General features: G+C 42.7%; 2 protein-coding genes across 2 annotated transcripts; both read right to left on the reverse strand.

The window, feature by feature from the left end:
• Positions 1-225: 225 nt before the first annotated feature.
• LOC149323245 (uncharacterized) lies at positions 226-3,568 on the reverse strand. Its single transcript, XM_089510470.1, has 4 exons — positions 3,439-3,568; positions 2,489-2,644; positions 1,796-1,892; positions 226-1,364 (listed from the first exon to the last, which is right to left on the reverse strand). The coding sequence occupies exons 1-4, from the start codon at positions 3,472-3,474 to the stop codon at positions 1,333-1,335; spliced, it is 321 nt and encodes a 106-aa protein (XP_089366596.1). The 5' UTR covers positions 3,475-3,568; the 3' UTR covers positions 226-1,332.
• Positions 3,569-3,654: 86 nt separating this feature from the next.
• On the reverse strand, positions 3,655-12,994 carry LOC149323246 (uncharacterized). The gene is made up of 9 exons (XM_089538947.1): positions 12,481-12,994; positions 7,169-7,425; positions 6,220-6,329; positions 5,808-5,945; positions 5,515-5,594; positions 5,304-5,403; positions 4,800-4,895; positions 3,934-4,038; positions 3,655-3,798 (listed from the first exon to the last, which is right to left on the reverse strand). Coding segments are annotated over exons 1-9 (1,032 nt in total). The 5' UTR covers positions 12,483-12,994.
• Positions 12,995-13,710: the final 716 nt, after the last annotated feature.

Consider the following 13,710-nt stretch of genomic DNA (forward strand, 5'->3'; position numbering starts at 1 on the left):
AAAAAGCTGTCAAGATGAATCTCTTTCGGCAAGCCTTTTCCAAATAGAAAACACAGCCATCAATTTGAAACCTCTTACACCTCTGAATTCTCTAAAGTTTATTGCCTGATTGTTGTTGGTGATACTGATGATGTTGTTTTGATGTTGTTTTAATGTATGATTTTAAATTGTTAAGGTTTAATTGATGTTTTAAGGGGAGGGTGGAATTGGGGATATGGGATTGTATGTAAGTTTTAACTTGTAAACTGCCTCGATGGTCATGGACAGAGAGGCAGGATATAAATAAGTTTTATTTATTATTATTTATTACAGGAAGCTCCATTGGCTCTTGAGTCTTGAGCAGCATGCAACTGTTCTATCCATGAATGCTCCTGGCAAAACTCAGATGCAAAAAAATACCTCCCACCTAGAGATATAGGGATCATGCCAAATGAGCCATGGCATTGCCAGGACCAAGGAAAACTGAGATACTGTTGTTAAATAGAACCGCAGCTGCTCACTATGGCCCCTGGATCTTGAGTAGCAGCACAGTGGCTTCAAGGGTCAAAGATCTGGAGTGCAGTAGATAACCATCAATGGTCTTTACATGATGAGGGTCCTGCAAATGCTGCATGGGAATGTGGTTCTACTGATGAGGACACAAGGATACAGGAAGTAGGCACAGCCCAACAGGCCAGCTCATCCAATCTGGGCCAATATATCACCAGCCAAACCATCTTTATACTGGTTCTGAAGAGCTGCATTGTTCCAGGCCAAGTCCTGAGCCAATAGCTGAAAGGTGGAAGTCCAAGTAGTCACAGACACCTTCCCTAGGTGAAGGTGATGGATGTATCACTTGAAAGTTTTAGCTTGCATGGGGTCCTCCCATACCCTTCTTATTTTCCTCAGAAAGTCAGCAAGGTTGGTCAGGAGAGGGCTTGATTGGAGGTGGACTATTTTGCAGCTGGACTAGTAGACAGGCTGATTATGAATGCCATCTTTAGCTGGTTAATGGGAAAATCTTCAGGACTTTCTGCCAGTCAAAAGAGTTGCAAGCAGCAAAGATGCCAGGAAGCTGCTGGGTGTTTTATAGGCAGCTGTCTCAAAACACCATTGGCTCAATTAATCAGTATCTCTTATTGAATAGCTGCAGAGAGTGGAGTAATTTCTCTGTATTTCTCTGCTGATTTGTAGTATCTGCCACCTCCTTCTGGAGAATAGGGCCTCCCTCTGCCTCAGGCCCCAGCTCCCCAGATTCAAAGAGATCACCGTCATTGGGAGCTGTTAAGTTCCTGGGCATGTGACTCTGTGTCCAAATCGTCTGACTCCAGAGGGTGCATTTTGACAGACAGCTCAGTAGACAAGATCTTCAAGCACATCATCATCTGTAGAAGAGAGAAAAGAAGAAAAGGGATATTTGCCTCTTCCAAAAGGAGAAATTTCAAGGGTTCAGAGATGAAGATTATGGATGTGTGGGGAGACGGAGAGGCTGTGCTTCAAAAACACACACCTCTAGATACAGGCTCCCTCCTCTTCTTGCTTCCTTTTCCAGGAATTTCAGGGTACATAGGCTATCGTAGCTCCCTGATGTCAAAAGACCCTTCTTCCCATTAAGCATCTCTGTTCCATAGAATGTTTCACAATACTGGCATTTCCACTTTGGTCAAGGAACAAGAGAGCCACAGCCTGATACCACCTGATTGAGAGACCCTTTGGACAGATTAAAGAGCACCTACAATTCCATTCTTCAACCTGCAGAATTCTAGGTGCTCAGCAGCAAAATTCTAGTGGATCAGGCATTTGGCAGAGCCATTACCTTGGGCATACAAGAGGACCTCCAGTATCCTTGGGACCTTTTTCTCTTTCTGCAGGCTATAGATGGCATCTGTGGTCCTCTTATACACAAGCTCTGGCTAGAAAAATAGAAAATGCAACCCATCAGACTTCCCAATCTGATTCTTTGTCATTTTATAGTAGGGCATACTCCAATTGGCGATAGCCTCAGGTGCACTTCCAGAGCTTTCTAGAGGGAGGTTGGCTAAGATTTTAAAGAAATCCCTTTCTCTGTTACCCCCTTCAACTCTGTGGTTTACCACTGTGGATGGTTCTTGGGATGTGACTTCATCACACAGGTGGTGAAAGGCTCCAGTTTGAGTGGCATCACACACCTGATCAGTCCCACAACTACATCCCCAAGGAGAATCCAAATATGTTGGATTCGATCCATAGCAACAATCTTAGTCTAGCAAAAGGAATCTTCTGTCTGCAAGAGGTGTGTACCTTTGCTAATAGGATGAGATCTTAATTATTCTTGAAACTACAGTACTTCCTCTGAGAACTGGAGACAGCTTGGGAGGGGAGAGGGAAGCTTGAGAAGGATGGCTAACCATATCACCATTCATGCTGATCAAAGGTCCTCTGAGCCCAGCTTCCACTGCCTCACTGGCCCTCACAAGGAAGCAGGCCCTGCTCTATCCCCAGTTTCAACCTACCTTATTAGCTCACTTACATTTTTGCCCAATAAAAAGACATCAGCTTTTCCCACAAGGGCATAGAGTATCAAAATGCCAGGTACGCTGGTAGTTAACCAAAAGTTATATGAGGCCAACCAGGCAGTTTTGATCATTTCCGCCTTCTGTGCTTGGTTAAGAATTTCACTGAATGCCTGAAATCCAAATATGGTTGCATTACTCTAAGGGAGTATTGCAGGGTTGGGACAGAAGAAAAACAAGGGACACACATGGACCAATGTAACAAGAATTTTCCTCTTCTAGAGTTTAGCTAGAGTACATTATGGGGGCAAAGAGGACAAAGAAGGAAGAAGACAGCTGCTTGTCCTTTGGAAGACAGAGTTAACTAGGACTCTGTTTTACCACTATTCCACTTCCTGTCCCCTCTGTCTGTTTTCACAAAAGCTGTCTAAAGGACAACAGAATATTCTCTTCCTGAGAATATTCTTCCCTTGCTGAGGAACAGAGACTACTAAAAGCCCCTTGGCTCTATCCCTCAGCCCTTTGCTTCTGTCATGTCATGGTGGGGATATTCTGAGGAGTGGGGCTGAAAAAGTATATCCTTTCCCCCTCCTTCTTCCCAAACTTTCCCCCATCTGGTGCAGCAATGAGGGATCTCTCAGGTACTCGCCATCCTTCTAGTCCCAGTCATATTTCCAGCAAAATCAAAAGGATCTCTCCAATTCCCTGTTCCTCCCCCCCACCCTTCCTCCTTTCTCCCCTTCATGTGAATGCAGAAGTGAACATGTCCCGTCCTCCTTCATTTGACTCAGGTTAAAGTGATTTTATTATACCAATAAAGCCATTTCTACATCACTAAGGGACAGAAGATTTTATTCGCAAGCAGGTAGAAACTGTGCTCCAAATGGCTGAGTTTCCAAGTTGCTCAGATTCATAGTTTGTCCCTAAAAGGAAATTGGGAACTAAAAGGGACAGGGGATATCCTTACCTCCGCAGCCATGCAGGTGTCAATGTATCCCAGCATTTCTGTACCACAGTCCTCCTGGCACCAGAGGTCTTTGCTGAGAATTTGGCTAAGGCCTGAAAGGAAGAAAGAAAAATATAACTTTGTACTATCACTTGGCATCCTGGTTTTTCTAGCAGAATAGTCTGGGTTCTCAATGTTTCTTGCTGTGAGGAGAGTGCTTGCCTCCTCCTTTCCAGCTTACTCGCCTCTCCGGTGCAAGAAGAACTTGTAGAGGGAAGAAAGGACTTCCCTAGCTGCCTGGCTCACAACAGGGTTACTGGAAGCAACATGGAGCTTGTATTGACAGACCAGTCTTCCCCATTCTGGGTGTTTTTCTGATGTCTGAAAGAAAAGAAACCCAGAGAGTTTTCTCCCCTATAGTGCTCTGTCAGACTCTCCTTGGGCTTTCATTCATCTCAGGTAAGAATACCTGAGAACTAGGATCTACAAGCCAGGCTGGCATTTTGTGGTACTCACTTTAGGCCCTAAGACATAGATTGCATGCCCAATCAAAGCTGAAGCACAGGTAAGGGCCCGCATTTTTTCTTTGTTGCCTGATGACTCCAGCCAGAAGTTAATATGCTGTGGAAAGAAGCAGAAGCTTAGAACTTGTGCAGCATCTGGAAGAAGTTTCTGTGCTTCACCCAAGCCTTGCTGCAGAGCCCTGTCTTAACATAATAACATACAGTTTGGTCTGGAATTTGTTCCGCATTTTGTCCCTGGTAATGGTGGACAATTAGGGCAACCCTAATCAGGGCTAGCCTGAAGAAAGAGGCTCCTTCCTCCTTAACTGTCATCCTTCGGCCTATGAAGGAGATAATAGGCTGGCCCAGCTCCATCAGGGCTAGCCTGAAGAAGAAGAGCACTCCCTCTGGTCCATCTGCCTTGGTCCAGGCCTCAGAGGGAAAGAAGAACTGCTGGACCTGATCCCCTCACCATTCCCTTCTCCTTTTCCGTCGTGTCTTTTAGATTGTAAGCCTGAGGGCAGGGAACCATCTATTATATCTCTGTTGTCAACCACTCGGATTCCCAGTGATTGGGTGGTATATAAATAAATCCTATTATTATTATTATTATTATTATTATTATTATTATTAAAGTATATCCACTACTTCTATTGCTAGAGAGATAATGGAGTTACCCTGTTTTTTTTCCACAAGGGGTTCTCCTGTTTCTAAACTGCAGTCACAGGGATCACATTTTTATCATATTTTTTTGCATGGGCATCTCATCTAATCCAAAGTGGTCTTGAGAGAGTGACCCATAAGGTCATCTCTTAAGGGAGTCTCCTGCAGATTTTGAAGAGCAGGTTGAATGGCTCATCATCTCTTGGGAACACTGACCTTGATCAGGAATAGAAGGTGGGCCGAAGTTGCATCCCCCGCTAATAAACCCTCCAGAAGAACCTCAAGAGTGAGGCATGAAGAGATGTAGAAGTCCTGAAAGGAAAAAAGATTGGGAGGTATGGGAATAAGAAAAGGCACGGAAACCTAAATCCTCTTGTGACTCTCAGGAGAAGGCCCATGGAACCAATAGCAAATAGCTAAGCTGACACTACATAAGTTCTATTGACTGACTTTCCTAGCACGAAACCCAATGATTTAACCCAGAGTCATCTTTGCAAAAACACAATCTGCCTACATATAAATTAAATTATTGGGCTAGGATTGCTACTCCAGCAGGAGACAGTTATTTGGACACAAAAGCGAAATACCTCCAAATACAACCTCCTTCTGACTTCCCCGGAGCACCTGTATGTTCTGGGGACTGGCCTCCTGAAGAAGGACATCCCTCGGGGAGCTGAGGCAACAGAAACCAAACCCAGGTTGGGGTTGATCCAAATGTACCTGACTGCGGACAGCTGTGCTCTCCATAGTGAAGACGTAATATAAAACCAGGCGAAGGACATGGGATTCAAGATCCCGATCAAGGGAGGGCTGGAACTTGCTGGTGGAAAAAAGGAGAAATTTGTCAACAAAAGGGAGGGAGGGAGGATCCTTTAAGAGGGCTCCCTCCCTCTCCTCAAATGCCCTGTTGACACTGAAGCAGTCTAGGTACCTGAGGTGGTAGAGAGCCAGCATGGCACAAGAGAGCACAGGAGTGGGCATAGCCGTGACTGGTAGACTCTCCATCACCACCTGAAAGAGAAAGAAAGAGGTGAAATTCAGAGTGGAGAGGGAAGGTCCAGTAAGCCCCCTTGCTGCCTCCCAAACAAAACTGAGAAAATGGGAAAAGAGCCCTATCTAGACTTTACTCTCAGGTTTCCCCACCCCCAAAATAGAGCTTTCTTACTCCCCAGTACCCAAAGTCTAGGGTTGCTCAACAACCTCTTTCAGGAATTACTCACTCACCACAATGGCCTCGACCAGCTCAACCTTCTTGTGGGGAAGCCCCAGGTCATTGCACCCCTTCTCCAGTGCCTCAGTGCAGCTGGCTGAAAGAGCCCGGAGGAAGTCCAGCTTCTCCTGGTCAGGGCACAACAGGATAGGCTGTGAGTCAAGAGAGTAAGGCTGTGAGTAAGGACCTTTGTGAGCCTCATCACCTCCTTGCCCTTGTGACTGGGAATGGGGCTCTTCCTAGCCACAGGGTTTCAGGCAATAAGGTCTACCTCTAGGTACCCAGGACTGCCAGATTTCTGAATACCCGGGCCCAATGGGATGAAGTACAGAATCTCAACACCCAGAGTCTTACAGTGCGAAGAGGCATCCCAAAGAGTTGCAGAAAGTCAGCCTTTGGGTGGGGAGGCAGGTGGGGAGGTAGTACCTGCTTCCTTTTGTTGATTTTCTTCATCATCACTGCAATCCCTGTTAAGTTCAGGGGCAGATTCCTCTCTGATTGAAGGGTTGGAAGAGGCCAGGAACATTGCACCCCTTCTGTTGATAAAAGAAATAAAGAAGGATCATGTGAGATTGGTCTTCTTCTTTTCCAGGGGATATTGCTGCTCTCCTTCCTCTGAACCCTTCTGTGTTGGAAAATCATTGCATTCTCTCCCCCTCCTCAGATAGATAGGATTTTCCTTGCATGCATCTCCTTATCTTCTCTCTATTTGCATGCCATTTGGTTCCACAAAGCGCGGGATGAGTCCTTCCTGAATCTTCGTTCGTGAAGCAAAGCCAGAGAGAGAGAGAGAGAGAGAGAGAGAGAGAGAGAGAGAGAGAGAGGGTTCCACTGAATCATAGAAGCAATAAATACCTTTGTAAATTGGTAAACCAATCATGTGATTCAGCTCACTTCCTTTTAGGAAGTTTTTCTCACACAAAAGATTCTCCTGCTTTCTGTGGTCTCCCATCTCCTTGCTCTCTCAACTTTCTTCTCAAAGATGATGAGATAAAGATTTCTTCGTTTACCTGAACTATTCATTAGATAGGTTAGGATGTAGCTTCCATGCATATGTAGTTTTAAGCCATTAGTAAAGTTTTTAAACTTAAAGCAATTTGTGTTGTCTTTGAGTCAGCCTGTTCTTAGAAAAGCATTGTGAGACAATGACCGTTTCTCTGCTGATTTAAAAGCTAGACCCTAACAGGCTTGGCTTTGATATTTTTGATATTTTTGTTTCCTTACCAAAGGCTGAAGCCTTAGGAAACTTGAATCTCCTACATTCTGGAATTCGGGAGCTCCAACTCCAGGCACTCCCTCTCTTTCACCCAGGTACAGTATAGAGATCCATGGTTTCCTCCCCACTGATCATCTGGACCCCTGAACATCTTCTCACCCAAAGCACTGGCTCTCTCTTCAAGAATCCACTGCAGCTTGTCCATCAGGGTTTGGGGATCAGCAAAATGATGGCCAACTGGCTGCTTGCACAGAAGATGTTGCTGCTGGCATCCCCTGCAGAACCACTGGCGAGGTCTTGTTGGGGTCCAGTTCCCTTCATTTCCAGGAGTATTTTCAGGACTGCCAGGGATGCTCATTGGAGCTGGGGCAACTTTGCGGCTCTTCCTGCGGCAGAACCGATACAGCCTACTCAGCCTAGAAGGGGGGGAAGGAGAGCAGATGGTGAGAAATGGAGTCTCCAAGTATGGATGGACTTGGATGGGGAGCAATGACCTTGTTGGGCAAGGGACTAATGAACACTTAGATGGATGGCCTTCCCACATGAAATGATAAAGCCACATTGGACAAAGAATCCTACATCATTCAGCCTGCTCAAAGGTAATGCTGCAAAATCTCTACTTCTAACAATCATGCACAAAAATGCTTTAGGAGGTGAGCCCTTCTAGGTATCCATTAAATCATTATTTAATGGACTGATGGAAATTCCTAAAAGAAATTAAACCTGCAATCCATTCCATTCACACTTGCTTTTGCTTAAATCCCATTGAATGAAATAGACAGAATTAAATAGTCCTTCTGTTTTTAAGAGTATTCATAGGTAAGGTCTTGCCCACGGCTGCTTCACAGAGAAGCCCAGTAGGTAACGCTGTGATGGATTAATCCATGCAGCTCTCTGGGACAGAGACCAGGTCCGGATGTTCATCCCAGACTAAGTCAACTACCTGGTCTTCCACAACAGCCCTTTCATCCTAGGGGGCTTGAAGCCAAGGCTATGCATGTTGAACTGGACACATTTCAAACAACATCCTACTCAGATGCCTTCCCCCACAGTAGCCCAACTATTTTGTCTGCTTCTCCCTCTGCCCTTTGATAGCTGCTCCCTGAGTCCTGTGACCTCCACCATTTTTAAAGCATGGCTTTTTTACATGGTCAGCAATCAAGTCACTTTAAAAGTTGCACAACTGGTCCTGAACGGTAAGTGTTAAGAAGCATGGCATTGTGCCACCCCAGAAGTAGCTTTGAAGGGCCCTTTCAAGCCATGGGAGCCTAACTTATATCCCCCAGCTTACACGGTTCACCTGAAGAACCTGGGAGTTTGCACCTCTATCCTACTTTGGATTTGTCTCCCATAGAGAATTATTGAGTAAAACAACAAAATGTTCCTAAGCGAATGGATTTTCTGGAAGACTTGAAATGAATTTGACCAAACATGGGCAAGAACCTGCACACAGCAAAAGAATAAAATAAAAAATTTGCTGCCAGAATTGCATCTGCAGGCAGCCATCCAGCAGAGCTGTTCTGAGTGGTCTGGGGTCTATCGTACACACACCCTCAAGGAGAAAATACAGACCAGTCAGCAGCCCACTGCAAAGAATTTGCACGGTACTTTGTAGATAAAGTTGCTCAGATCTGCTCCAACTTGGATGCTGTAGTTGATACAGTGCCAGTGGATGTAACCTTGGTGCCTCTTTGTCCAGTGTTAATGGATACTTTTCAATTTGTGCAGCCTAATGATCTGGACAGGATCCTTAGCGCAGTGAGAGCCACCACATGTGTCTTGGACCCTTATCCTTCTTGGCTTATTAAACAGGCCAGAGAGGGACTGGCTGAGTGGATGAAGGGGGATAGTCAATGCCTCCCTACAACAAAGCAGTGTTCCAATTTGCCTAAAGGACGCAGTTGTGAGGCCTTTGTTGAATCCCACTGCAATGGATAATTATAGATGAGTGTCTAAACTACTATTTTTGGGAAAGGCATTGAAACGTGTGGTGGCTTCCCAACTGCAGGAATTTCTGGATAAAACTGATTATCTAGATCCATTTCAATATGGTTTCACAGAGACAGCCTTGGTCGTCTTGATGGATGACCTACACAGGGAACTGGACAGGGTGTCTGTGTTCCTGTTAGTTATGTTGGTCATCTCAGCGGCTTTCAATACAATCAGCCATGGTATTCTTCTGGGCCATTTCTCTGGGATGGGACTTGGAGATATTATTTACAGTGGTTCTGTTCCTTCCTAGAGGGGCAAAGCCAGAAGGTGTTTGCTGGGGGACTCCTGCTTGATCCCCTGGCCATTGTCCTGTGCAGTCCCATAGTATTCTGTTTTGCCCCCCATGTTATTCAACATTGACATGAAGCCACTGGGAGAGGTCATCTGTAGATTTGGGGTGCGATGTCACCATTATGCGGATGACACCCAACTCTACCTCTCCTTTCCATCTGATTCTAAGGAAGTTGTCTCTGTACTGAACCAGTGTCTGATGTCAATAATGGACTGGATGAAGGCAAACAAATGGATGCTTAATCCAGACAAGACAGAGATGCTCCTGGACAGTTGGAAGATCAGGGAATAGGGACTTTGTCTATGGTAGATGGTATTACACTCCCCTTGAAATCTCAGATTCACAGTTTGGACCCAAGTTTCTGCAGTGACCAGGAGTGCTTGTGCACACCTAAAACTTGTGTGCCAACTGTGCCTATTCTTTGAGACTTCAGATCTGGCCATGGTGGTACATGCCTTGGTTACATTTTGTTTGGGCTACTGTCACAGACTCTACTTGGGGCTGCCTTTGAAGAGTGTCCAAAAACTGCAGCTGGTCCAAAGAGCTATAGCCAGACAGTTAACCTGGGGCAAGTTACAGGGACCAAACGATGCCCCTGTTGAAACAGCTTCACTGGCTGTCTATTTGTTTCTGGGCACAATTCAAAGCACTGGTTATGATTTATAAAGACCCATAAGGCCCAAGGCCAGGCTATCTGGGAGACTGTATCTCCCTGTATGAGCCGGCCTGGGCTCAGAGATCATCAGGGGAGGCTCTTCTCTCATTCCCACCACCACAACAAACATGGTTGGTGGGGATGCAAGAGAGGACCTTCTTGGTAGCTGCCCCTAGACATGTCCTGGAAAAGGAAGATGTCTCATCACTCTGCCCAGAGATGCCAGAATGGCCTCCTCCTTGTCGTCTCTCTGTTATAGGCTAAAATCTTTTTATTCAGACAGGATTTTTAAACAGGAAGTCTTTAAAGAACTGGTTGGGATGTTGTATTGTTTTAAAGTGTACTGTTTTAAACACTTTCCTCTTTATTTCACTGTATTCTATTCTTTCAGTGAGTGATCTGTTTTAATATTGTAATAATTTAATTCTGTTTCAATGCATCACTTTTGTATGCTTTTCATTGTATTGTTCTTTTAAATTGTAAGCTACTGTGAGTCCCAATTTTGGGGGGAAAGCAGGATAATGATGATGATGATGATAATGATGATGATGATGATGATGATGATGATGATGATGATGATAAATATGTTTCCCATTTGTGTGGCTTGAGATTGGTGTGCATGTGTATGTGGGGAGGTCTTAAACCAAAATAGGTGAAAACAAAACCAAGAAAGAGAAGAAACACCTGCGAAAATAATACCACTTTTGCATTTCCCTTCCATTACCTACGCCCAAGATTTCACCAACAATTAATAATGGTGCAATCCTGCACCCTGGATCCTTGGTTTAAAATCTTGACTTATTTCTCATTGTTTTAATAAAGAATCATACTGGCTTTAATCAATGATAACACTGAGAAGGTTTCCTATTAAGTCAAGGATGCATCATTAAAGAAAAAGAAAAAGAGATGTATGACAGAGGATCTTTCCATTTTGGCAATACAGCATGGAAGAGAGTATAAAATAAAAATAAAAATGGCCAGCTGACATTATCAAATGCTTTTTCAACATGTAAAAAAATAAAATAAAATCAAGGCCATATTTTTCTCATAATATTCCAGCACATTCAAAACACATTTTACTTTATCACTCAAATATCTCTTGGGTAAAAACCCTGCTTGGTCTTCATGTAACTGTCATCATCCAAATAATACTGGCTTTAATACGTGATAACACTGAGATGGTTTCCTATTAAGGGAGTGTCAAAAGAGAAAAAAATACTATTGGGGTGGTCTTGTATAAAAGCCAAGCAATACTGGACAGAAATTCATACAGTTTTCTCTGAAATACTTTAATTAAACTACCACAGAAATGTAAGATATTTTTATTAGGCATAATGACACAGAAAAAGGTATGGAAAAATCCTATTTTACATTGTTATTGCTGCTAGAATAATTTACACAAAGAAATGGAAAGCAGACGGTACACCAAATATAGCCGACTGGATCTGGAAAATAGATGATCTCATGGAAAATGATAAATTGACCCATTTGATTAAATTTGTTTCTACAGATAAATTTAAAGAAGAATGGCTTCTGATGACAGAATATTTAAGACTCTACTGGGATCAAAAACCTTCCCTAAGATAAACTAAAAAAGAGGAAAAAATTGTGTTAATTGATATATTATGCATTATATACCATATAAATATTGATAAAAGGTAGTGGTAAGAGTATAATCAAAGAGCACAATCTAACATCAACACAAACACAAATGCATTCAAAACAATAACTACAACACAAAATCCACAAGGCCATAACCACAACATCAACACAAAAAAGATTTCCTAGCCTCTAATCTTGGTTATTATCAACTATTCATTGTCCTTTTACTAATATCCCATAGCACAAATGCAGTAATACTGGTATTAAACGATCATATCTTCCTTTAAGTAACCGAAGGAAGATATGATAGTTTAATACCAGTAGTAGATGTTTATTTGTATTTGTGATACGGGATATTAGTAAAAGCACAATGAATAGTGGATAATAACCAAGATTAGAGGCTAGGAAGTCTTTTTTGAGTTAATGTTGTGGTTAGGGCCTTGTGGATTTTGTGCTGTGGTTATGGTTTTCTGTGTATTTGTGTTGATGTTAGATTACTCTCATTGATTATACTCTTAGCAAATTTTTATCAATATTTATATGGTATATAATGTATGATACATGAATTAACACAAAGAATTTCCCTCTTTTTTTTAGTTTATCCTAGGGAAGGTTTTTGATCCCAGTAAAGTCTTTTTTGTGTGTCAATGTTGTGGTTGAGGCCTTGTGGATTTTGTGTTGCAGTTATTGTTTTGTATGCATTTGTATTTGTCGCCCTTGTGTGGTTATTTATGCCTGCTTTTAAGATTAAATTTTAAAAAATAAAAAAGAAAGAAAAAAAGAGATGTACAGCTGAGGATCTGTTCATTTTGGCAACAGAGTGTGGCCAAAACTTCAAGAACATTTAGAAAAGAGAACTGGGCCACAACTGGAAGGCCCAAATAGAGGGAGAACTCCTAATTGTATTAACTAGAAAGAAGTATTACTCACATCTTTCAGGAGACTGATTTCTGCCTCTCCTTTGACAACTGTCTTCCTCGTCCTCTAAAATTGTTAAAGCAAGCAAACAAACACACCCCACTCTCCTACGAAATAAATGTGTAATAGAAGTTATGGGAATAAAACTAACAGCTTAGTAACAGTAATGGCCAAAGAACACTACTAGATAAACCTTGAGTCCCTATACTGGGAGAAAGGCGGGATATAAGAAAATATAATCATCATCATCATAATAACCAGATGTAATTTTCTTCTAACAGTCACTAAACCAGCTTCTCCCTCCATTTTACTCCCCATAAAGGGTTGTTTTAAGTCAGGCCTCATAAAGGCTGCCAATGTGTGTTATGGAGAGTGTGTTATGAGCATCCTGGCTCCTGTCTTCATGGAAGATGGGTCTTTTTTCCCAAGGTGTTTCAGTCTATTATTATTATTATTATTATTATTTTCTTATATCCTGTTTTTCTCCCAATATAGGGACTTCAGGGTGTTCAGTTTGTTTATCCAGTTTACCCACATACGACATACGAACATCTATAGCTACAGCTATAGCCATATAGATATATATATATATACACATACACACACACATATAATTTATTTATATATTATATTTATTTATAGAGCTGTAAATATAAATAAATATGTCAAGAGGTTGGACTTTTGTCCTTCCTCCATCTGGAAGGCTGAGGAAGGGAACAGAGAAACTAATGAAAGGAAACTTAAGTCCCAAAGCACACTGCAGAAATAATCCAGTTTGAGACCACTTTAACTGCCCTGGCTCAACACTAGGGAATTTATGAGAACTGTACTTTGGTGAGACATTTTAGCCTTCTCTGTCAGAGACAGCACTCTGGGCCTACAATAAACTACAATTCCCAGGATTGTAAAATAAAAATAAAAATAAAAAATTAATTCCCTATCACTGAGCAAGGGCAGTTAAAATAGTCCCAAACTGGATTATTTCTGCAGTGTGTTTTAGAATTTAGGGCCTGAACAGACAGGCCAAAATAAAGCTGCTTTGGGTCACTTTGGAGGTATGCTGTTTAAATGTTGCATGCGTCCTAAAAGTCCGGAAGCCATGCCAAAGCCACGCTCCAGTCCTAAGGATTAGAGCTCAGCTTTGGTGCATCTTCTGGTCTCTTAATGCGTGTCATTTAAGCATCATACCTCCAAAGTGACCCGAAGCAGCTTTATTTTGGTCTGTCTGTTCAGGCCCTTAGA

The sequence above is a fragment of the Sceloporus occidentalis genome, unplaced genomic scaffold (genome assembly GCF_023333645.1).
Source record: "Sceloporus occidentalis isolate IW3139 unplaced genomic scaffold, rSceOcc1.0.p SCAF_1, whole genome shotgun sequence".
Classification (NCBI taxonomy): domain Eukaryota; kingdom Metazoa; phylum Chordata; class Lepidosauria; order Squamata; family Phrynosomatidae; genus Sceloporus; species Sceloporus occidentalis.